Genomic DNA, 24,128 nt, shown 5'->3' with positions numbered 1-24,128 from the left:
TCGTATTTATGATGGTTTCAGTGTCCTGAGGTCATATAATCCACCTTTTTACAAAGTCAACGGGGGAAACCAGATTCACTTATGTTACTAATTTATTAACTGCATTTATTCACTTAAGAACTGTGGCAAGAAAGGTGATATAATGGGCTTTGTGACCAAAGTTACAATGGCATTGAAAAAAGTGACTGATGACTATTTTTCAGACTTAGCGACCATTTTGAAACTTAGAGACCATTTCAGCGTCCTCATGGTCACGCGATCAAAATTTTGATGTTTGGCAACAAATTCGTATTTATGATTGTTTCAGGATCCTGGGGTCATTTTATCACCTTTTTACAAAGTCAAATTGGGAAACCAGATTCACTTATGTTACTAACTTATCAGCTGCATTTATTGACTTAAAAACTGTGGCAAGAAAGGTGATATAGTGACCAAAGTTACAATGACATTGAAAAAAGTGACTGATGACTATTTTTCACACATAGCGACCATTTTGAAACTTAGAGACCATTTCAGCGTCCTCATGGTCACGCGATCAAAATTTTGATGTTTGGCAACAGATTCGTATTTTTGATGGTTTCTGTGTCCTGAGGTCATATAATCACCTTTTTACAAAGTCAACGGGGGAAACCAGATTCACTTATGTTACTAATTTATTAACTGCATTTATTCACTTAAGAACTGTGGCAAGAAAGGTGATATAATGGGCTTTGTGACCAAAGTTACAATGGCATTGAAAAAAGTGACTGATGACTATTTTTCACACTTAGCGACCATTTTGAAACTTAGAGACCATTTCAGCGTCCCCATGGTCACGCGATCAAAATTTTGATGTTTGGCAACAGATTCGTATTTATGATTGTTTCAGGATCCTGGGGTCATTTTATCACCTTTTTACAAAGTCAAATTGGGAAACCAGATTCACTTATGTTACTAACTTATCAGCTGCATTTATTCACTTAAGAACTGTGGCAAGAAAAGTGATATAGTGACCAAAGTTACAATGGCATTGAAAAAAGTGACTGATGACCATTTTTCACACTTAGCGACCATTTTCACACTTAGCGCCCCTTGCACCATCCTCATGGTCACGCGATCAATATTTTGATGTTTGGCAACAGATTCGTATTTATGATGATTTTGGTGTCCTGAAGTCACATAATCAACTTTTGACAAAGTCAAAGGGGGAAACCAGATTCCCTTATGTTACTAATTTATCAGCTGCATTTATTCACTTACGAACTCTGGGAAGAAAGGTGATATAGTGACCAAAGTTACAATGGCTTTGAAAAAAGTGACTGATGACCATTTTTCACACTTAGTGACCGTTGCAGCATCCTCATGGTCACCCGATCAAAATTTTGATGTTTGGCAACAGATTCGTATTTATGATGGTTTCAGTGTCCTGAGGTCATATAATCCACCTTTTGACAAAGTCAAATGAGGAAACCAGATTCCCTTATGTTACTAATTTATCAATTTCATTTATTCACTTAAGAACTGTGGCAAGAAAAGTGATATAGTGACCAAAGTTACAATGGCATTGAAAAAAGTGACTGATGACCATTTTTCACACTTAGCGACCATTTTCACACTTAGCGACCGTTGCAGCATCCTCATGGACACGCGGTCAAAATTTTGATGTTTGGCAACAGATTCGTATTTTTGATGGTTTCTGTGTCCTGAGGTCATATAATCACCTTTTTACAAAGTCAACGGGGGAAACCAGATTCACTTATGTTACTAATTTATTAACTGCATTTATTCACTTAAGAACTGTAGCAAGAAAGGTGATATAATGGGCTTTGTGACCAAAGTTACAATGGCATTGAAAAAAGTGACTGATGACCATTTTTCACACTTAGCGACCATTTTCACAGCGACCGTTGCAGCATTCTCATGGTCACGCGATCAAAATTTTGATGTTTGGCAACAGATTCGTATTTATGATGGTTTCAGTGTCCTGAGGTCATATAATCACCTTTTCACAAAGTCAAATGGGGAAACCAGATTCACTTATGTTACTAATTTATCAGCTGCATTTATTCACTTAAGAACTGTGGCAAGAAAGGTGATATAGTGACCAAAGTTACAATGGCATGGAAAAAAGTGACTGATGACTATTTTTCAGACATAGCGACCATTTTCACACTTAGCGACCGTTGCAGCATCCTCATCGTCACGGGATCAAAATTTTGATGTTTGGCAACAGATTCGTATTTATTATGGTTTCAGTGTCCTGAGGTCATATGACAAAGTCAAATGAGGAAACCAGGTTCACTTATGTTACTAATTTGTCAGCTGCATTTATTCACTTAAGAACTGTGGCAAGAAAGGTGATATAGTGGCCGAAGTTACAATGGCATTGAAAAAAGTGACTGATGACCATTTTTCAGACTTAGCGACCATTTTCACACTTAGCGACCATTGCAGCACCTCATGGTCACGGGATCAAAATTTTGATGTTTGGCAACAGATTCGTATTCATGATGGTTTCAGTGGCCTGTGGTCATATAAATCACCTTTTGACAGTCAAATGGGGAAACCATGTTCACTTATGTTACTAATTTATCAGGTGCATTTATTCACTTAAGAACTGTGGCAAGAAAGGTGATATAGTGGCCAAAGTTACAATGGCATTGAAAAAAGTGACTGATGACCATTTTTCAGACTTAGCGACCATTTTCACACTTAGCGACCGTTGCAGCATCCTCATGGACACGCGGTCAAAATTTTTGTGTTTGGCAACAGATTCGTATTTATTATGGTTTCAGTGTCCTGAAGTCATATAATCACCTTTTGACAAAGTCAAATGGGAAACGAGATTCACTTATGTTACTAACTTATCAGCTGCATTTATTCACTTAAGAACTGTGGCAAGAAAGGTGATATAATGGGCTTAGTGAAAAAGTTACAATGGCATTGAAAAAAGTGACTGATGACCATTTTTCACACTTAGCGACCAATTTCACACTTAACGACCGTTGCAGCATCCACATTGTCACGGGATCAAAATTTTGTTGTTTGGCAACAGATTCGTATTTACGTTGGTTTCAGTGTCCTGAAGTCATATAATCACCTTTTGACAAAGTCTAATAGGAAAAGCAGATTCACTTATGTTACTAACTTATCAGCTGCATTTATTCACTTAAGAACTGTGGCAAGAAAGGTGATATAATGGGCTTAGTGACCAAAGTTACAATGGCATTGAAAAAAGTGACTGATGACCATTTTTCACACTTAGCGACCATTTTCACACTTAACGACCGTTGCAGAATGCTCATGGTCACGCGATCAATATTTTGATGTTTGGCAACAGATTCGTATTTATGATTGTTTTATTGTCCTGAGGTCATATAATCACCTTTTTACAAAGTCAAATTGGGAAACCAGATTCACTTATGTTACTAACTTGTCAGCTGCCTTTATTCACTTAAGAACTGTGGCAAGAAAGGTGATATAGTGACCAAAGTTACAATGGCATTGAAAAAAGTGTCTGATGACCATTTTTCACACTTAGCGACTATTTTCACACTTAGCGACCGTTGCAACAACCTCATGGTCACGCCATCAAAATTTTGATGTTTGGCAACAGATTCGTATTTATGATGGTTTCAGTGTCCTGAGGTCATATAATCACCTTTTGAGAAAGGCAAATGGGGAAACGAGATTCACTTATGTTACTAATTTGTCAGCTGCATTTATTCACTTAAGAACTGTGGCAAGAAAGGTGATATAGTGGCCGAAGTTACAATGGCATTGAAAAAAGTGACTGATGACCATTTTTCAGACTTAGCGACCATTTTCACACTTAGCGACCATTGCAGCACCTTATGGTCACGGGATCAAAATTTTGATGTTTGGCAACAGATTCGTATTCATGATGGTTTCAGTGGCCTGTGGTCATATAAATCACCTTTTGACAGTCAAATGGGGAAACCATGTTCACTTATGTTACTAATTTATCAGGTGCATTTATTCACTTAAGAACTGTGGCAAGAAAGGTGATATAGTGACCAAAGTTACAATGGCATTGAAAAAAGTGACTGATGACCATTTTTCAGACTTAGCGTCCATTTTCACACTTAGCGACCGCTGCATCATCCTCATGGACACGCGGTCAAAATATTTCGTGTTTGGCAACAGATTCGTATTTATTATGGTTTCAGTGTCCTGAAGTCATATAATCATCTTTTGACAAAGTCAAATGGGGAAACGAGATTCACTTATGTTACTAACTTATCAGCTGCATTTATTCACTTAAGAACTGTGGCAAGAAAGGTGATATAATGGGCTTAGTGAAAAAGTTACAATGGCATTGAAAAAAGTGACTGATGACCATTTTTCACATTTAGCGACCATTTTCACACTTAGCAACTGTTGCAGCATCTTCATGGTTTCGCGATCAAAATTTTGATGTTTGGCAACACATTCGTATTTATGATGGTTTCAGTGTCCTGAGGTCATATAATCACCTTTTGACAAAGTCAAATGGGTTAACCAGATTCACTTATGTTACTAATTTATCAGGTGCATTTATTCACTTAAGAACTGTGGCAAGAAAGGTGATATAATGGGCTTAGTGAAAAAGTTACAATGGCATTGAAAAAAATGACTGATGACCATTTTTCAGACATAGCGACCATTTTCACACTTAGCGACCGTTGCAGCATCCTCATGGTCACAAGATCAAAATTTTGGTATTTGGCAACAGATTCGTATTTATGATGGTTTCAGTGTCCTGAATCGAAAGTGAGAAAATAAAAGCTACTATACGCGAAAGAGCAGAAAACAGTGTCGAAAAACCACGCCAAATTATTCTCAGTAGCACAGCTGGAGTCTCACTAGAAGCAGCCCATCTTTTGCCATCCTTTTCAGCAACTATACAATACAATGAAAACGGAAGAGGCCTGATGTCACCAATCCAAGACCACAATGTGTTCAAGAAATTATTACATTTAAAGCAAACGTTAATTTTTACTGTGGTTAAAACAAACCTTCTGTTTCAAAACATTCAAAAGCTCATTTTGTAGTTTACTGGGGTTAAAACAAACGTTAACTTTAAATAGCATTCAAAAGCTGCAATTTACATTTTACTGCCCTAAAACAAATGTTAATTCAAAGCATTCAATTTTTTGCGCTGCCGTCGTCGCGCTGATATCAACGCGGTAATGTGGGCACAATAATGACGACACGTACTTGTCGATGCGTATTTGTCGGCGCTCTTTGGCCTGGCGGGTGTTGTCGTGCCACGGGGGAAAAAGACACTGGAGACATGGAGGCTGCTTGGAAAGATGGTTTCCTAAAGATCAAAGATGGTTTATTGGTGGACAGGAGCACATGGCTTGAGTGATAACTTTCCATAGGAGGACACATCAGGGCTGTGGTGGGTGGGTGGAAGGATGGATGGATGGATGGATGGATGGAGAGGGAGGGAGGGGTAGATAGATAGATAGATAGATAGATAGATAGATAGATAGATAGATAGATAGATGGATGGATGGATGGATGGATGGATGGATGGATAGAAAGAAAGAAAGAAAGAAAGAAAGAAAGAAAGAAAGAAAGAAAGAAAGAAAGAAAGAAAGAAAGAAAGAAAGAAAATTCTTTACACTGAGAACAATCAATCAGTGGAAGGGTTTGCCTCCAGATGTTGTGTGCTCTCCATCACTCGAGGTTTTCGGGAAAAGAGAGGACAAGCATCTGACTGGGATGGTTTAAGGACCATCAAGCAAGAGTTGGAGTAGAAGACATCCAAGGTCCCTTTTAGCCCCCTGAGTCTAGGATCTCCTCAAACCTCCCTCCTCTTTTCTTGTCTTTCATCAGCCGTATGAAGCCCTCCTTGAACTCCGAGGTGAGGTCTGAAGTGGTCAACCAAAGCATCCGGAAGGTGCTTTCGTTGCCAGCTCTCAAAGTGTCCACAATGAAAACAGATAGCCAACCCCCATCATCTCATCTCAGGTGAGCAGTCCAGATGGAGCAAAGCAATAGGGGATCCACCTGGAAACAAGGATGCAGTGAACAGGATTCCTGAGCTCCTCAACAGCCCTGGATCCATCCCTCGAGCCAAAGGACCCCTTGGCTTGTTCCTTCCTCTTTGGTCTTGAAAGTCTGCTTCCCCTTCTCGTTCTACGTTTCTGGATCCCAGGAGTCCCTATTTTGAAGCCCTAAACATTTACAGGGGGTTTTCCTCCCCATCTTTTCTCTCTTCCTCCACTTCTCTTTTATCTTCTGGTTGAAGGATCTTCTCAAGACCAATTCCCATCTCCTCCCTTTGCCCCCCAACAAAAGAAGGGCCATGGTGGGGCAGAGCAACCATGGTCTGCAGGCACTAGCTATGATTCCTAACAGAGGTGGGTTCCTACCAGTTTGCACCAGTTCGGTAGAACTGGTTCGTCAAATCCACTGAACCGTTTAGAAGAGGTTCCACCAGTGGACCCGGAAAGCAGGTCACACCTATAGAAGAGGTTCCAAAAATTTTTAAAACCCAACACCGACACACATACACACACACACAGAGAGAGAGAGAGACAGAGAGAGAAAGAGAAAAAAAGGAAGAAATAAATAAAAAAGGAATAAAAAGTGAGAGATGAAAGAAAAAAAGGAAAAGGGGACAGAGAGATAAAAGGAAGGAGAGAGAGAGAGAGAGAGAGAGAGAGAGAGAGAGAAAACACATGGCCAGCCAGCTACTCCCACCAGGTCACATGGCCGGCAAGTCACTCCCACAAAGGAGGCCACACCCACAGAGTAGGTTCGAAATTTTTTTGAAACCCACCACTGATTCCTAGGTAGTCTCAGATAACCCTCAGTATTCACATGCTTAGCAACCGAATCAGATTCATGATGGTCGGAGTATTATAGGGTCAAATGACCCCCTACTGTGACCTTCTGACTAGTAAATAGGGAAGCTGGATTCACTTAACAACTGTATGACCAACTTAACAACCAAAGAGATACACTTAACCACTGTGGCAAGAAAGTTCATAAAATGGGGGCAAAATTCACTAATGTCGCACTTAGCAATGGAAATTTTGGTCTCAATTGTGATCGTAAGATGAGGACTGCCTATATTTGAATCTTCCAGAACTGTTAAGGAAGAGAAAACGGCCCTACAAGGTCAGCCACTCCATTTACTGCAGACCTCTGGACTTCAACTCCCAGAATTCCATGGCTGGCTCAGGAAGGTTGGGAGCTGCAGTGCCCCAGTCGTAAAAGGGCCATCAGTTCCCCACCCCTGGATTTCTGCCTCTTTCAGGAGCCTTCCTTCCTTGACGCCCCTCCTTCCTTCTGACATTTTCTCCTTTTTTTAAGGATTTCTATCATCAGATAGCCACTGCCTGCAACAACATGCTGACCGGATTGCTGTCTGAACTCCCAATTTGGATGCCCTGCAGGAGATCCTGACGGTAAAGAGAGATCCTTTCTTGGGGTGGGTCGTCCGGTCATCCAGATGTTCAGGCTGGATTTGGCCCTTCTGTCCCCTTGTGGAGTCTGTGGCTCTTCCAACTGGGAATGACCATTCCTCCTTTCCTCCTTCTCCTTCGTTTCCCCTGGCAGCACACAAATCCCTGGGTCGATTCTCCCAAGAGCCACGAGAGATGGAGGGCCCTCAAGACCATCAAGCACCTCTTCAAGTTTGTTTCGGAAAATGTCAATTTTGACGTAAGTCTCCCTTTGTGATGAGAAGCAAAATGTTTTCAAAGAAAGGAAACCCCCCAAGAAAGTGCAGCTGCCTTTTAGGAAAAGCACCTTTGGGATGTGACAAGGAGGATACAAGGAGTCCTGCTTGAGCAGAGGATTGGAGGAGAAGACCTCCACGGTTCCTTCCAGCCACTGCGGTTATGTCATGCTGTGATACTGAGATTCTGTAATTCTCATGTTCTGTGAATCAAAGATTCTGAGATTCTGTAATTGTCAGGTTCTGTGATTCAAAGATTCTGAGATTCTGAAATTCTCAGGTTCTGTGATTCAAAGATTCTGAGATTCTGAAATTCTCAGGTTCTGTGTTTCAAAGATTCTGAGATTCTATAATTCTCAGGATCTGTGATTCAAAGTTTCTGAGATTCTAAAATTCTCAGATTCTGTGATTCAAAGTTTCTGAGATTCTGTAATTCCGGGGTTCTTTTAAGAAGGCGATTCTCACGTTGTGAGTCAGCTAGGGAGGAGGAAGAGGAGGGGGGAGAGAGAAGGAATGATGAAGAGAGGGGCAGGGAGCAAGGAGGGGGAGGAGAGGGAGAAAGGAAGACAGGGAGGAGAAGGAGGAGGAAGAGGAGCAGCAAGTGGAGGAGGAGATGAGAAGGGATGGACGAGAGAGGAAGAGAGGGAGAGGAAGATGAGGAAGGGGAGGGAGGAGGAGGGAGTGGGGAGGAAATCAAGAGGGAAGGGAAGAGGAGGTAATGAGAAAGTAGCGAAGAGAGCTGGAAAAGAGTTAGAGGAGGAGGAAGAGGAGGAGAAGGACAGCGGGGTCCTTGGTGCTCTCTGAGCTTGGTGGTTTTCTTCTTGACATTTCATGACCCAACTAGGTAACGTCATCAGTACTTGAAGGGAGGGATCTTTTCTCTGTGCTTCCATAAGTATTGATGGTCATCCCCCCTGATGACGTTCCCTAGTTGGGCAATGAAACACCTGCAAGGAAACCCCCCAGGTCAGAGAGCACCAGGGACCCCTCAGGTCCACCCTGAGCTCCAGATCTTCTCTTCTCTTGCTATGACTAAACTGGCCGTCAGACGAAGGAAGTTGCCAGGTTCCGAAGGCCAAAATCTGACCTTGCGGTTTCTTCCCCTCCCTCCCAAGCAAAAGAAATGGACAAGAAACAGAAGAACATTGTACATTTGCAGGGGGAGGATTTCTTTGTTTCGGGCTCTGGGATCTTCCACAACATCTCCAAAATGGCGAAGGTATGTTTTGGATCAGCCTTTGGCCTGGCTTCCTTTTCCTCCTCCTCCTCACCCGGAGAGTCTCAAAGGTGTCAATCTCACAGTGGGGACGGAATTCTCCCAAGATTGGGCTTTGGGTACCCCTCCCCCCAATGCCTAGGAGGAAGAAAGGGCAGGTGCCATGTTGGCTTCTTTGACCCCCATCCGAATCCCACCTGATGGAGGACATGGAATAAGGCTGCATCTCTACACGATGTGCTGTCCCCCAATCTGGGTCAAAGTCTCAAGAGAAGGGCGTCAAAGCTCTAAGGCATCTCTGCATGGTTTCCTTTCCTTCTCTCCGATAGGCTTTTGGGAAGCATCTCAGCCCATTGCAGCTAACACAGCTGCTCTTGGAAACCCTGGGGGCTTTGACACAAGTGGACACGTACATCTCACACTCTGCGGGGCTGCTCCTCAACGCCATCCTGGTGGAGTTTGGAAACGAGGAGGAAATTGAGGAAATAAGGACATTGCAGGGTTTGGAGCAAAAGGGATGTAGGAGATTTTGTAGAAAACAAAGATGAGAATGGCTGAGACCTTTTTGGCTCAGTGATGACACTTGTGCTGGTTTTAAGAAGGCTAAGGCTGGATAGGAGGCCACTGAGCGATCCTAGGGCTGTTGAGAAAATTGTCCAAACCTCCCAGAAGAAGGTAAGAGCAAAACAAGGGAGCCATTTTTTTCATGAAAAATAACATTTGGTGAGCCAGTGTGGCAGTGGTGAAGGCTCCAGATGTTTTTATGGCTTTGTCAGCCGCCTTGAGTCGTCATGTGCGAATAGGCAGCAATATAAATCTCCTAAAATAAACCAATAAATAAAATATCACAGGCAGCTGTACAAATCAGGAGTTTTTTAAAAAATGTAGGGCAAACTTTGACATTGTGGGGGCCAATTTATTTTCCCCAATGAGTGGGAGTTATCATCCCTACTGCATCCCCAATGGAGACCAACACTGAATCTCATCCTCCAATCTCTCTTTTGCTGTAGGTACCCATGGTCTTGAAAGAGATTTATGACCGTCTCCCAAATATTCCCCACCCAGTAACAAAAGACCTCACCCTCAAGGCCATATGTCACTTGGCCTCCAAGAGGGTCAACCAAGTTGTGGACATATTGCTGGAATCCTCCGTTGGCTGTGATGGGTAAGAAGAACGTCAAGTAGGTGGGCATCCTGTTGTCTTGGATTCCTCAAGTCTCTCAATCCTTTGCAATGTGGTGAATCCCTGTTGCCTTTAAAGCCCTATATGTCCTAAGACCCGGGTATCTGCGAGACTGTCTTCCGCCACATACCTCCCTCAGACCAATAAGATCGCACAGGATGGGCCTTCTCCGGGTGCTGTCAGCGGGACAATGTGGCGCCTAGGTGTAGTGCCTTTTCTGTTGCCGCTCCAGCCCTGTGGAATGAGCTGCCCCCTGAGATCTGGGCCCTGCCCACTCTCATGGTCTTTCGCAAAGCCATTAAAATCTGGCTTTTCCGGCAGGCTTGGGGCTGTTGACCCCATGATTGAGGTCCAGCCCCCTCCTGATTGGGTGTTTGTTGTGTTTCCCTTTTTAACCTTGTTGTGTCCAATTGTTTTTAATAATTCTTTTTAAAAAATTTCATTTCTGTAAACCGCCCGGAGTCCTTCGGGATTGGGCGGCATAGAAATTTAATAAATGAAATGAAATGAAATGAGCTCAGGTGGCGGAAGAGGGTGGAGGTTGGTTCTCTAAGCTTCTGCGTTGGTTTCCAAATGTTTTGTTACCAGGCAAGGTAACATCTTCAATGGAGTTTAAGGAACGCTAGTGCTGATGATCTTCTGCCTGTAAGGGCTTGGTGTGGTCAGTAGGTCTTGTGATGGAAAGGTCACATCAGGTGTGGGTTGTCTCAGGTGAGGGTCATATCAAGTGAGGGTCTTCTGATGGGTCTTCTGATGGACCAGGTGAGAGTCATATCAAGTGAGGGGCTTGTGATGGGGAGATCACCTCATATTGAGGGTCATGTCAGGTGGGGATCTTGTGATGGGTCTTCGGATGGACCAGGCGAGAGTCATATCAAGTGAGGGTCTTGTGATGTGGAGGTCACCTCAGATTGAGGGTTATGTCAGGTGGGGATCTTGTGATGGGTCTTGTGATGTGGAAGTCATATCAGGTGAGAGTCATATCAAGTGAGGGCCTTGTGATGGGGAGATCACCTCAGATTGAGGGTCATGTCAGGTGAGGATCTTCTGATGGGTCTTCTGATGGACCAGGTGAGGGTCATATCAAGGGAGGGTCTTGTGATGGAGAGGTCCTGTCAGGTGTGGATCATATCAAGTGAGGGTCTTGTGATGGGGAGATCACCTCAGATTTAGGGTTGTGTCAGGTGAGGATCTTGTGATGTACCAGGTGAGGGTCATATCAAGTGAGGGTATTGTGATGGAGAGGTCACCTCAGATTGAGGGTCGTGTCAGGTAGGGATCTTATAATGGGTCTTGTGATGGGGAGGTCAGTAAAGGTCGTGTCAGGTAAGGGTCTTGATGGATGTTTTGATGGGCCATGGGTGTGTCACAGATGAAGTCTTCTAGTGGGAGGTCACATCAGGGTCGAGATGGGAATGAACTTTGAAAGATATTTTATGACTTTTCTTGTCACATTCGTTAAATGAATCACTGCAGTTGTCAAGAGGGAAACATGGTCGTTAAGTGAATCTGACTATTGAATGTGCTTGTTAGAAGGTCACAAAATGTGATCACTTGACTTTGGGAGGGTCATAAATCTGAACCAATTGTCCATGAGTCTGAATTTTGGTCAGATGATCCTAAGGATGCTGGAAAGTGTGAAAACTGGGAATAAGTCACTTTTTTCAATGACGTTTCTTTGAATGGCTCCTGGAGAAACGGTTGTAAGCCGAGAACTACCTGTGTATATATTTTTTTCTGGTATGAGAGCCATTCATTTGGCCTTCGGTTTTCCAATCCTTCCTTCTGTTTGGGGGGGGGGGTCATATCTCTGGCTGGCCGTCTCTTCCGAAATGGGGAAAGGATCTGATTCCCTCCCAATCAGTTTCTCCCCCTCCGTAGAAATGCCAGGGAGATTTGGGAGGCGCTGGCTGAAGACCCTTATGCCAATCTCAAGATCATGAAGCCCCTCATGAAAAGGCTAGAAGACCAAGACCCCAGCACCGATGCCAATTTCTTGGTGACACCAGACCAGAAATTGGCCAGATATCCGCAGAGGCTGCCTACCACCTGCACCACCTCCTCATGAAAGGAAACCCCTCATGAAAGGAAACCCCCCAAGAAACTCCTCCTAGTGGAGTTGGAAACGAGGAGGAAACAGAGGAAGGAAGGACATTGCAGGGTTTGGAGCAAAAGGGATGTAGGAGATTTTGTAGAAAACAAAGATGAGAATGACTGAGACCTTTTTGGCTCAGTGATGACACTTCTGCTGGTTTTAAGAAGGCTAAGGCTGGATAGGAGGCCACTGAGCGATCCTAGGGCTGTTGAGAAATTTGTCCAAACCTCCCAGAAGAAGGTAAGGGCAAAACCAAGGAGCCATTTTTTTCGTGAAAAATAACATTTGGTGAGCCAGTGTGGCAGTGGTGAAAGCTCCAGATGTTTTTATGGCTTTGTCAGCCACCTTGCGTCGTCATGTGCGAATAGGCGGCAATATAAATCTCCTAAAATATACCAATAAAATATCACAGGCCGTCTCTTCCGAAATGGGGAAAGGATCTGATTCCCTCCCAATCGGTTTCTCCCCCTCTGCAGAAATGCCAGGGAGATTTGGGAGGCGCTGGCTGAAGACCCTTATGTCAATCTCAAGATCATGAAGCCCCTCATGAAAAGGCTAGAAGACCAAGACCCCAGCACCGATGCCCTCTCAAGGAGGAACAGCAAGTCCCTCATGCCCATTGCTGTAAGCCCTCCACTGGTGGCTCTCTTTCCCTTGGATCTAGAGATGGGGAACACCTAAGGGAAGGGGAGAGGGAGGCAGTGGGAAAACTGCTGGGGCTAAAATTGGAGCATGAATCTAAGTAAACTGGGGAGCCCAAGGTGACTCTCCCTTCATTCCATTTCTAGGCCACCAACGCCCTCTCTTTCCTCCTGTCCCTCCTGAACGCTGCTGAGCTCCTCCCCAACAAATTCTCCAACCTGCTCCTCGCCCTGGTCACACAGCTGTACTTCCTCCTGGGAGCCAGCAAGAGTGGGTCCGGGAGGTCCAGCAGAGTCATGGACCTTTCAGAACAGATCAACCCCTTGAGGTAAGGAAATCTCCTGGGACCAATCTGGATCCAACTGGATATCACTGAAAGGGGAAGAAATAAAGGGAGGCTGATTTGCTATTGTGTTTTGTGGTTGTTGCATAAGCCGCCAAGTGAAAGCTGGAGCTCTCCTGAAGGGCTGCGGGAGGCCGGTTGGGGTCAGGGGAAGCATGGCCTTTGCAGGGGGCATCAGCTGAAGCATTGGCACCGACTCTTCTCCCTTCCTTTGATTTAGCACGGCAGTGCAGGCGATCAAAAACCTCATCCTGTCTGCCGGATACGAAGAGGAATACGAAGATTTGGTGACACTGGGATGCTGGAAGATGCTCTTGAGCCCAGATAGTCTGTTTGAGGCCATTTTCCACCTGGTCCAGTAAGAACTTCAGAGTCCAAAGAACTTGGCCTTGAGTGGCAGTGGGTGAGAGAGGGAGGGGAGGGCTGAGGGAGAAGAGGAAGAAGAGGCAGAAGAGAGAAAGTGAGGGATAGGTGGAAGAGGGAGGGAAGGGGGAGGGAGAGAGGAAGAGAGGAAGAGGGAGGGTTAGATAGAGGAAAAGGAGAGAGGAAGGGAGAAAGAGAGTGAAAGAGAGAGGAAGGGAGGGCGGAAGGAGAGGAAGAAGAAGAGGCACAGAGAGAAAGAGAAAGAAAGGGTGGTTGAGTGGGAGGAAAGAGAGAGAGAGGGAAGGGGAGATAGAAGAGAGGAAGGGAAGGGAGCGAGCGAAAGAGAGGGAGGCGGAGGGGGAGAGAGAGGGAGACAAAGAAAGGAGAGGGAGAGAGGAAGAGGAGGGAAGAAGAAAAAGACAGAGAAAGAGAGGGAGTATCAGAGAGAGACAAAAGGAGAGAGAGAATGAGATGTAGAGGGAGGGACGGAAGGAGAGGGAGGAGGAGGGAGAGAAAGACAGAAAAAGAGAGGGAGGGTGAGAAATTCTGTAAATGGACTAATTCATTGAGTAATTCATTTATCCATAATTCAGATAATCATTTCTCTAGCTTGGTGATTTTCTCCTCACTCACCAGCAGATCTTATCTGATTTCTCCCTATTTGATCTTTAGGAAACTCTTTGCATACAATAAAGTGGAGATGAAGATGATGTTCAGACATGCCAACACCTACCTGCACCATCCCGACTTAAGGGAGAAGACAATTGGCATGGTGTTCTTCTCGGAGGTGAGGATGCACCACAACATTGTGGAACTCCAGGAAAGTTGTGCAGGATTCAGGGGGACTTTATGATTAGGAAGTTGAAGTTGTGGGGGCTCCATCACTGGAGGCTTTGAAGAAGAGACTGGACAGCTATTTGTCTGACATAGTAGATGGTCTCCTGCTTGGTCAAGGGGTTGGAGTGGAAGACCTCCAAGGTCTCTTCTTACTCTGTTAATCGATGGAATTGGAGGGAGGGAGGGAGGGAGGGAGGGAGGGAGGAAGAAAGATTCAATGACCCCAAATTCCGTTTCCTCTTTGCATTATAGACAGTTTTGTATTGCCATTCTGTAGTCTTCGACATAAGACCGTCATAGAACCTCCACTGGTCACTAAGTGATCGCAGAAGCCCTCAAGCCAATGCCGTCGTCATAAACTTAGGATAAACCAGATATTTCAGTGATTTTCTTCTACAGGTTGTCCTCGACTTATGACCACAACTGAGCCACAACTGAGCGACTTATGACCACAACTGAGCCACAAATTTCTGTTGCTCAGTCCCTAAGCAGGTTTTGTCCCATTTTACCACTTCCTTTGCCACAGTTGTTAAGTGAATTGTTGCAGTTGTTAAGTTAGTCACACGGTTAAGTGAATCTGGTTTCCCCATTGACTTGGCTTATCAGGCGGTCACAAAATGGATCACGTAATCTCAAAACACTGCGACCGTTAGCATGTGAAGCTGACATCACAACGATACGATTTCTTCTCTCCCTCGTAACTTTCTCCAGTCCTTCCTTCCTTCCTTCCTTCCTTCCTTCCTTCCTTCCTTCCTTCCTTCCTTCCTTCCTTTCCCTCTCCTCACTTTCCCTCTCCTTTTCCCTCTTCCTCTACTCAATAATCAATTTTAAGGAGTATTAAGGGGTGATATAGTCTATATATCAACAGATTCATATATTATAAATAAACAATAAAGGGGGGGGATTAAAAAAACAACCACCCTACTCCTTAATCTTAATCTCTTGAGCTGTTTTGGAATAAAAATACCTTCCTCCAAGATCAGGAATCTGTTAAGCCACTCGCGACTCCTGCAGCTTCTCGCTTATTGCATGTGTTGAAGTTCTTTTAACCCAAACCAAAGATGCCTTTTAAAAAACAGGTTTACATCACATTCTTATGCATGCCAGTTCTGTGTGTGAGGTAATTTAAGGTGGTTCTGACAAGTGTCGTCGGCATCTTCATATTCGGTCGCATGGGCAGCAAGCCACTCCCATCTGGTCACATGGGCGGCAAGCCACTCCCACAAAGGAGGCCACACCCACAGAGTAGGTTCGAACAATTTTTGAAACCCACCACTGCTATGGTCGTGCCAAACCAACCTTCTCTTCAGTCTTCCCTACAGGAAATCTTCGGTTTACAAAAGTCTTTCCAGAAACCCCTCCGGATGCCAGATCCAGCTGCTCTTCATGGAGCTCTCCATTCAAGCAGCCATTCGTCCTGGCAGCTAGCCCCACACCCTCTGTTCTTTAATCTTTTTATTGATGGAATTTTTTTCAAACGCTTCTTACTTTTTAAACTGGACTGGATTTTTTCTTCTTCTTCTACTTTCTTTCTTTTTCTTTTTTCAATTCTCTAGTGCATATTCTTTTTAAAAACTTTTCTTTTTCTCCTGAAGTTTGGAATATAAAGAGGGGAGTAAAAGTAGAAGAAAAGAAGTTACACTGCCACTTAGAGGCTTGGAGGCTTGGAAACATTGTTTTTCTTTTTTTTTCTTTGCACATTTGATTTACATTTCAAGGTCTCTGAGCTTGTTTATTGAAAATGATAGACAGATGAGCAGGGACGTGCAGTCACTAGAGGCAAGGGAGGCAGAGCCTCCCCAGTCTCCTGAGAGAAAGGAAAGAGTTTTAAATATTTTTGCTTCTCGCCGCTGCCGCGCTCTGCCGCCTCGCCCCTCACCTCCTCCGTCCCCGCTGACATTCTTGGGAGCAGGTCGGGTGGCTGGCTGGCTGGGATGAGAAGAGCGGTTTGTCTTTGTGCCGGCCAGCCGGCCAGCCAAGCAGGAAGCAGGTCGGGTGGGGGTGAGTGCTTGCTGGCTGGGGAGGGACTCACCGCTCTTGCCTCACCAACGGTATCCTTCACCGCACGTCACTGCAGATGAGCATGGATTGTTTATACAGGTGCTCCTCCGGGGTACTATCAGTAAAAAGAAAGCCTTGAAAGAGAGAAGAATTGCAGTGAACTTGTTTGGAACTTAATCAAAAAGCCTTGGATTCTATATAGTGGCAGTGTATACTATCTGGAGGAATGTTGCAACATGAAAAAGAAAAGAAAGAGAATGCAGAATATTGAACAAAGAACAGAAGAATTGAAGAAAAAGATGAACAAAGAGATAAGAAAATTGGTGATATTGACAGGAGATTGAGGTTGGAAAAGACAAGAGTGGAATATTGTTATGGGAGATTGATAGATCAGATTTCCAAAATATAGAAGAAAAAAAGGAAAAAAATTGGGCAGCTCTAATGTTAGAAATTTTGGCAGAAGCATCGGTAATAACCAAAGTGAAGTTGATGCAAGGAACAGACGAGGGGTTTCAAGTCTTTACAAGATATGCAATGAAAAACAAGTTGCCAAGAGAAGTCCATATAAGATCTACCAAGAAAGCAATTAGAACACAAATACTACAAATGGCAAGAGATATAAGATTTCACAACTATTGGAAGGATACAGGATGATGTAATGAAGTGCTATAATAAAAACTAATTTAGTTAGAATATTACGCATAAAATGAATAATAGTTATAGTCAAATAAATGATTAATAATGAAATTCTATATAAATTGTAAGTGAGGACTATGGAGAGGATGCATGAAAGTTTTGTAACCACAGATCAATAATTTTATATAGAATACAATGTAAAGATGTAATATTACTGGATGGTTTTAGGATGATGTAATGAAATGTCATAATATAAATCTATTCTAAATTTAGAATATCTCACATAAAGAAGTAATAATAACTATAGTCAAATAAATGTTAAATAATTATAATAATTGTATACATATATATTAGATTGATAATATGAGATTCTATATAAATTGTAAGTGAAGACTATGGTGAGGAGGCACAGGAGTTTTGTGACCAATTGACATACTGTATGTAACTGGAGGGTGGTTTTTATGTGATATGTTTATTTTGTTTGTTTAAAAATTAAAAAAAAGAAAAAAAGAAAAAAAAGAAATGCTGTGACCGTCATAAATACGGACCGTCAAGTACCCAATTTTTGATCAGGTGACTGTGATCAATGGTCATGAGTCTGAAAAATGGAGTTGTCCCTTTTATCAGTGCCATGGTGACTTTCCGCCATCACTATATGAGGACTGTCTTTTCTTTTCCTCTCCCCATAATGGCTGAATGTGGCATCTCTTCATAGAGGCTCTGAGGAAAGTTCTCTTCCTTTGCTTGGTTAATAATCCATCACTCCACTCTTCTTCCCCAGCTTCTCTCTCACCCGGAGCTTGGACACTTGTTCATCATGAAGGACATCCTCAGGGTCCTCCAAAAATGGATGGCTGAGCCATATCCCCTCATCCAAATATTTGCTGTTCGTGGTCTGGGGTATCTTCTCCAGCACCCTTTGAGGTAAGAGATGGGGGGGCAGGAAGGGAGGGACTTTCAAGGGAGCAGCAGGTGTGACCTCACTCTCTAGGAATTCTACAAGGTTAGGAAGGGTAGAAGGAGGAGAAGAAGACAACCACCAGAAAGAGGATGCCCTCAGCTACAGTGGCCTCTCTTCTACAAAGATGGAGGCATCCCTGGAAGATCTGAAGGATCAATTTGGAGACAGATCCTCTTGGAGGACATCCAAAGCAGAACAAGAAGCAATGGATGGAAACCAATGAAGGAGAGAAGCAACCTAGAACTAAGGAGAAATTTCCTGACAATAAGGACAATTAACCAGTGGAACGACTTGCCTCCAGAAGTTGTGGGTGCTCCAATACTGGAGGCTTTCAAGAAGAGACTGGACAACCATTTGTCCAGAATAGTGTAGGGTCTCCTGCTTGAGCAGGGGGTTGGACTAGATGACCTCCAAGTTCCTTTTCAACCCTGTTATTCTATGTTCTGTGGGCTTCTCTGTGTTTGTCATTCCTAGACTCAGAGAACTCCAGTGACCATGTTTAATCGTTCCCTCTTTTCCCTCCTTCCTGCAGAATACGATGTTAGAGCCGGTGCTAGTCCCTGTGGTCAACTGTGCTTGTCACCCAGACAAGTCTGTAGCAAAAGAATCACTCTGGACGCTTCAGTTCCTTTTCCGGCATCTGAATGCTCAAACCTATGGATGGAAAGCTGTCAACCTTATTCCGGTCCTGGGGAATTATTTTGCTGATGTACGTCAACCAAATCACAACAAACTAATCCATCCCCCCCCTCTCTCTTCCTCTCCCACCCTCCCTCCCTTCTCTCTTTTTCTCCCACAAAGATCGCCTGGGTACCATCTGAAGAATTCTAATTTTATCAAAAAGTCTTAGAAATAGTTCAGCAACAACTGTGTTGTTCTCATCTAAAAGAGTGTGTGAGCTTGCAGATGATCATTGAGCCCTTCCAGAGAGCTGGAGAAGTGCCAGATGAGGTGGAAGAGAATGAAGGTTGCCACTCTCTTCAGCTTCACCAAACCACCATCAATCACCCTCCATATTTGTTAAAAATCCCGATTGGTGTTGCTTGATTTCAGACACTTTAAGGTGTGTGGATTTCAACTCTGCTGGCCTGAGAAGGTTGAAGTCCCCACATCTGAAAGCTGCTCAGATTGGGAAACTCTGGTCTCCATCAGTATTTCTCCCTCTTGGCAACTTGGAGAGGTGAGGACTTCAACTCCCAGAATTCTCCAGCCAGCATACTGGAGTTGGAGTCCTCACATCTGAAAGCTGCAAAGATGGGAAAACAACCCCTCGATCACACCATAGAGGTTGGTCTGCAAGCCTTTTACACCCATGGCCAACCATTGGCATGGCCTTGTCTAGAGAAACAGTTGCCAGACTCCCCTTGCTTTGTCTCGTGAGTGGGAAACTGAGGCAGATCAGATGAAGAGGATGGGAGTTACGAAGGCTTTTATTGTAGGTTTAGTGGATCCCTCCCTGCCTTTCTCTTTAAGGAAACAAAGGAGAATCAAATGTGAGACGTTTTCTCGCCTGAAATTTCTGCTCTCAGATTTTGCTCAGCTGACTGTTAGAATTAGAATTAGAATAAGTTTATTTATAGGCCGCCCTTTTCCCTGAGGGGACTCAGGGCGGCTAACAACTTATATGGGAGGGATACATACAATAACATATAACATAACACATAATTAAAAGAATAAACAACATTCATTCAGCATTCGGGTGGGGGCGAATTATAATCTTTACCCCCAGGCCTGACGGGATAGCCAGCTCTTGAGGGCTGCGCGGAAGGTCTGAAGGGTGGTGAGGGTACGAATCTCCACGGGGAGATTGTTCCAAAGGGTCGGAGCTGCTACAGAAAAGGCTCTCCTCCGCGTAGTGGCCAGCCGGCACTGGCTGGCAGATGGCACTCGGAGGAGGCCTAATCTATGAGATCTAATAGGTCTCGAGGAGGTAATTGGCAGGAGGCGGTCTCTCAAGTGTGTGTTGCAGTTTGTTCTTCTAGGTTCTCACAACACCTCCCACTTCCTAAATGCTATTGGAGGGACTGACACATTTCTCTTCCTTGTAGGAGGACACCGAGTTGCGCAACACCTCCATCACCCTTTTTGGCCTGGTCTTAAAAGGGGTCAAGAGGGCAGAGGGGAATCTGACCAAATCCATCCTGCACAACCTGATTCCTCTCATAATCCAGTTGGCTAATAGTTGGACCCGAGAGGTGAGTTGAAGGGCGGGGTCAACTAAGTTCCTGCTCTCTTCATGCTCCCTTCTCCATGAGACCACGCTGTACCCCCATCTTCACTCAGAGCAATGTGGTTGCATCATGTGGACCCTCTGGAAAAGGCAAAGAAATTCTGCAAACCTGAAGTTGTGAGGTCCTTGGTGCTCTCTGAACCTGGTTGTTTTCTAGCAGGCCATTCCGGACCCAACTAGGTGACAGCATCAGTAGGTTGGAGGGGAGGGTTTGATCTCTGCTTAATGCTGGATCATTTTGATGTGGGTGTAGGTTTTCTGTTGGGTCATTCTTGGATTAGGGGGTTGTTTTCTTCTTGATGGTTTCCCTGGTACCAATATAATATGATCAGGGTTGAATTGTGGGGAACTCTGGTCTTCAGGGCTCCCCTTGCCCTGCCATAGCTTCCTCCTGGGGTGGCTCATCCCCTTTCCCACCCCTGAGCAAGGAGGAGGCTGGGCTTTCTCTGCAGAAGATGGACAACCTCAGAACCGGCTCCTCTGACGCCTCCTTTCCTCCCTTGGCCCAGATCTCCAGGAACACCCTGATCTCCTTTATGAAGTGGGAGGAGGTTCCAGAGACTTTGTTTGACTACGAGATTTACACCAGTCTCCAGAGCATGTATTCCAGCATCTGCTCGGAGGTGGTAAGTAAGAGCCTAGCTGGTTCCTTTTCTTCCGGATTAGAGTATAATATATTTTCTTTTTCTCCTGCCTTTCTTCCTTAGATAAATCATTCAAGATGGTGGACGTCCCTAATGCTTCTCCTCCCCCTCCCCATCCTCTAATTTCCTTCCCAACAACCCTGTGAGGTGGGCTGCCCTGAGGGAGAGGGACTGGACCAAAGTCCCCCAGCCAGCTTTCATGCCTAAGGGCAGGACTAGAACTCCCCAAGTCACCCAGGAGGCTTTCATGAGAAAGGTGGGACTAGAACTCACAGGCTCCTGATTTGTTTGCCTGATGCTTCAACCACTAGACTAAAATGGCTAGAGGGATTCTTCTTGGGTTGTTGCTCCCTTGGGAACACCAGAGGTTCCATGCCACCATGAGGACTATAAACCTTACTGATTTGTGTGTTTGAGGATCAGAAATGGTAGTTTGTGGAAAAGGGAAATTACGATGTAAAGAGGGCAAAACATAAATGCATTAATAAGACCAGAAGCCATTTCCTTATCATCTTCCTTTCCCTTTTCTTTTTCTATTCTTTTTTCACTATCTACTATTTTTCTTTATTTTCCTTTATGGTTTTTACTTGGATAAAACTGTCTTTAATAACATAAATGTGTTTGTGTGTGTATGTGTGTGTGTGTGTGTGTGTGTGTTTGTGTGTGTGTATAATATAATACAATATAAAACTGTATTATACTAATACTTACGATATACTATACTATATAATGTAATATATATTATATTGTATTGCATTGTATAATAGTCCAGTCTAGTCCAGTCCAGTCAAGTCTGTTAGGTAAGCTCCCCAGTTGCAAAACTTACAATAGCTCACGCTGATCACTATACGACACTTCTAACAGCCAGCTTCCAAACACTCAGATCAGATCAGCATCTAACAGTGATTCTGGCTCCATCTTATGGCCACTTGAGGAAACAGCAACCAATCACATTTACACCATTATTTAAAGAAACAGGTACAGCATTGTTACATGATTCATATATTAACAACCCAACCGTTAGATTATATGCCTAACAAAATCCAATATAGTATAATAATATTATTTAGTATAATAAAATATAGTATAGTATAACAATCTTATAGTTTAAAATACAATACAATGCGATACAGTATAATAAAATTTAATATGTTATGGAGGACATTGTTGTTGAGGACATGAGGACTAGAAACTGTAGAAAGAAAAAAAGAGGAAGCTACAGAGTTCATTGCCTTGTTTGTGGCCATGTGTTCCTCAGATCAATCGATGCAAGGAAAAATTGCCGGTAATGTTGAAGCAGATGCTGAAATTCCTGAAGAGCCGGAATTCTTCATCCCGAGAGGCAGCTGCCCTCTTAATTGGTAACTCCGAATGCAAACTCTGGAATGAGGGGAGGAAAAACCAGGGCAGGCGGGCTTCCTAAGGCCAGGCATGCTGACCATTCTCTCTCTCTCTCTCTCACACACACACACACGGCCCCGTTTCTTAAGGGTATCACTGTGGTTGTTAAGTGAGTCACGTGGTTGTTAAGTGAATTGGGCTTCCTTCCGGAGTTTGCTCACCCGAAGGTTGCAAAAAGTGATCAGGTGACAACCCCCCCCCCCCAAGACTCTGCAACCATCATAAATATGAGTCATATGAAATTCTTTCCATCTGATCTCTAGATAGACCCAATTCCTGGGACCATCCCATAAAGTCCCAAAGCGACTCTTCCAAATATAAACAAAAGAATTCTGCATTTTCTTTCTTGAATCAGTTGATTTAGCCATTTCTGCCAACTCCACCAACCTTTTCTTTGCATATGTCTAGGCTGCTGTGCAGAATACATGAAACAGAATGTGGTGACTTCCAAACAAATCGAAGAAGTTTTCCTGGGTGAGTTTCAAAGTTCCCTCACTTGAAGCGGAGACTTTCTCTCCAGAAGCTCTGTCGCTGATCAGAGTTGGTTCTCAAGGTGGATCCTGGAAATCATTTCTTTTCTGGATTCCTGCCAGGTCTCCAGGATCTGCAAGAGGATTGTGAAGCTTCCGTGGCTCAGGTTGCAGCTGAGTCCATGAAAGTACTCGTCTGGCAGTGCGGCCATCGGATGAAGCCAGATCACATTATTATCCATTTCCTCTCCAATGCCATCTGGAACACCTCCGTGACCAAACTGTCATAGTTAAATAGTTTAATCCTTTACTTTATTGTCTTGGCACCCCATACCACAAAGGTGTGCCTTCTGCAGTGTATATTATATATGAAAAATAACACTATGCAATTGTATACAACTGTACATTCTATACAATGAAATTGGAAACTCCTAATATTGCATTTGTGTTGCCCTCTACAGTAGAATTTAAGATAGTTACTGCTCTGGGATGGAAGCTCTTTTTCAGTCTACTTGCCCTTATTTTTATTGTCCTGTACCGTCTGCCAGATGGTAATAGTTCCAAAAAATGGGTGCCCAGGAGGAGATGGATTTTTAAGGATGTTTGGAATTTTCTTAAGGCAGCAGGAGCTATAAAGCGCTTCCAAAGAGGGGAGGGGGCAACCAAGGACTCTCTGGGCATCTCCCTTTCAGCTGGTCTTTGGGAAAAGGGAGGAAGCGTGAAGATAATTCCTATGTTGTGAAAGACCACAAAGGAACATCATGGAAACAGGACCTGGCAGAGAGATTAGTAACTCATAGGTACCTGATTGGCTGTTGACTGACGAGGGGCCCGTTTTCTGGGCTTCAAACATTTCCCTGGCTGTTTTTGTACATGCTCGGCCAACAATCTTAGTAGCTGCAAAATTGAATGCATGTTCTTCATTGCAATGTGAGGCTACCAATGAGTTTGGGAATTGTTGATTGGTTTCTATTTAACCACAACCTTAACACCGAATGTGGCTTTTGAGATGCTCAATTTCAAATTAAGATGTGGATGGTGGTAACAGCAGATATTCTGTTATTTTGTTAATTATGTTCAATTAGGACATTCAAAGTATCTAGGGACATTATTGGACAGCCACTTAAATATGAGGTAGCATGTGATGCAGCAGCCAAAAAAGCCACCACAGTTCTAGTTTTGGTTGCCACGATGTAGAAAAGATGTGGAGACTCTAGAAAGAGTTCAGGGAAGAGCAACCAAGAGGATTAGGGGACTGGAGGCTAAAACATATGAAGAACGGTTGCAAGAACTGGGTATTTCTAGTCCAATGAAGAACTAGGGGAGACATGATAATAGTGGTCCAATATCTCAGGGGTTGCCACAAAGAAGAGGAAGTCACGCTATTCTTCAAAGCATCTGAAGGCAGGACAAGAAACAAAGAATAGA

General features: G+C 43.8%; 1 protein-coding gene across 1 annotated transcript in view; it reads left to right on the top strand.

Moving 5' to 3' along the window:
• LOC148045370 (maestro heat-like repeat-containing protein family member 7) overlaps positions 1–22,990 on the top strand; it is a 43,105-nt gene extending 20,115 nt beyond the window's left edge. Inside the window, exons 5-18 of the mRNA XM_087716136.1 lie at positions 7,558–7,662; positions 9,224–9,413; positions 9,960–10,059; positions 11,959–12,108; positions 12,649–12,796; positions 12,961–13,142; positions 13,378–13,515; positions 14,193–14,307; positions 18,488–18,664; positions 20,004–20,150; positions 20,695–20,811; positions 22,088–22,190; positions 22,639–22,704; positions 22,824–22,990. Coding sequence (XP_087572262.1) covers positions 7,558–7,662; positions 9,224–9,413; positions 9,960–10,059; positions 11,959–12,108; positions 12,649–12,796; positions 12,961–13,142; positions 13,378–13,515; positions 14,193–14,307; positions 18,488–18,664; positions 20,004–20,150; positions 20,695–20,811; positions 22,088–22,190; positions 22,639–22,704; positions 22,824–22,990 — 1,905 coding nt within the window. The remainder of the gene's footprint in view (positions 1–7,557; positions 7,663–9,223; positions 9,414–9,959; positions 10,060–11,958; positions 12,109–12,648; positions 12,797–12,960; positions 13,143–13,377; positions 13,516–14,192; positions 14,308–18,487; positions 18,665–20,003; positions 20,151–20,694; positions 20,812–22,087; positions 22,191–22,638; positions 22,705–22,823) is intronic.
• Positions 22,991–24,128: the final 1,138 nt, after the last annotated feature.

The sequence above is a fragment of the Thamnophis sirtalis genome, unplaced genomic scaffold (assembly GCF_051295495.1).
Source record: "Thamnophis sirtalis isolate CommonGarterSnake01/CBP01778 unplaced genomic scaffold, rThaSir2_p1.2 scaffold_5, whole genome shotgun sequence".
In the NCBI taxonomy this organism is placed as follows: domain Eukaryota; kingdom Metazoa; phylum Chordata; class Lepidosauria; order Squamata; family Natricidae; genus Thamnophis; species Thamnophis sirtalis.
The sequence above is the reverse complement of the archived record's forward strand: the minus strand, read 5'-3'. Positions and strand labels throughout refer to the sequence as shown.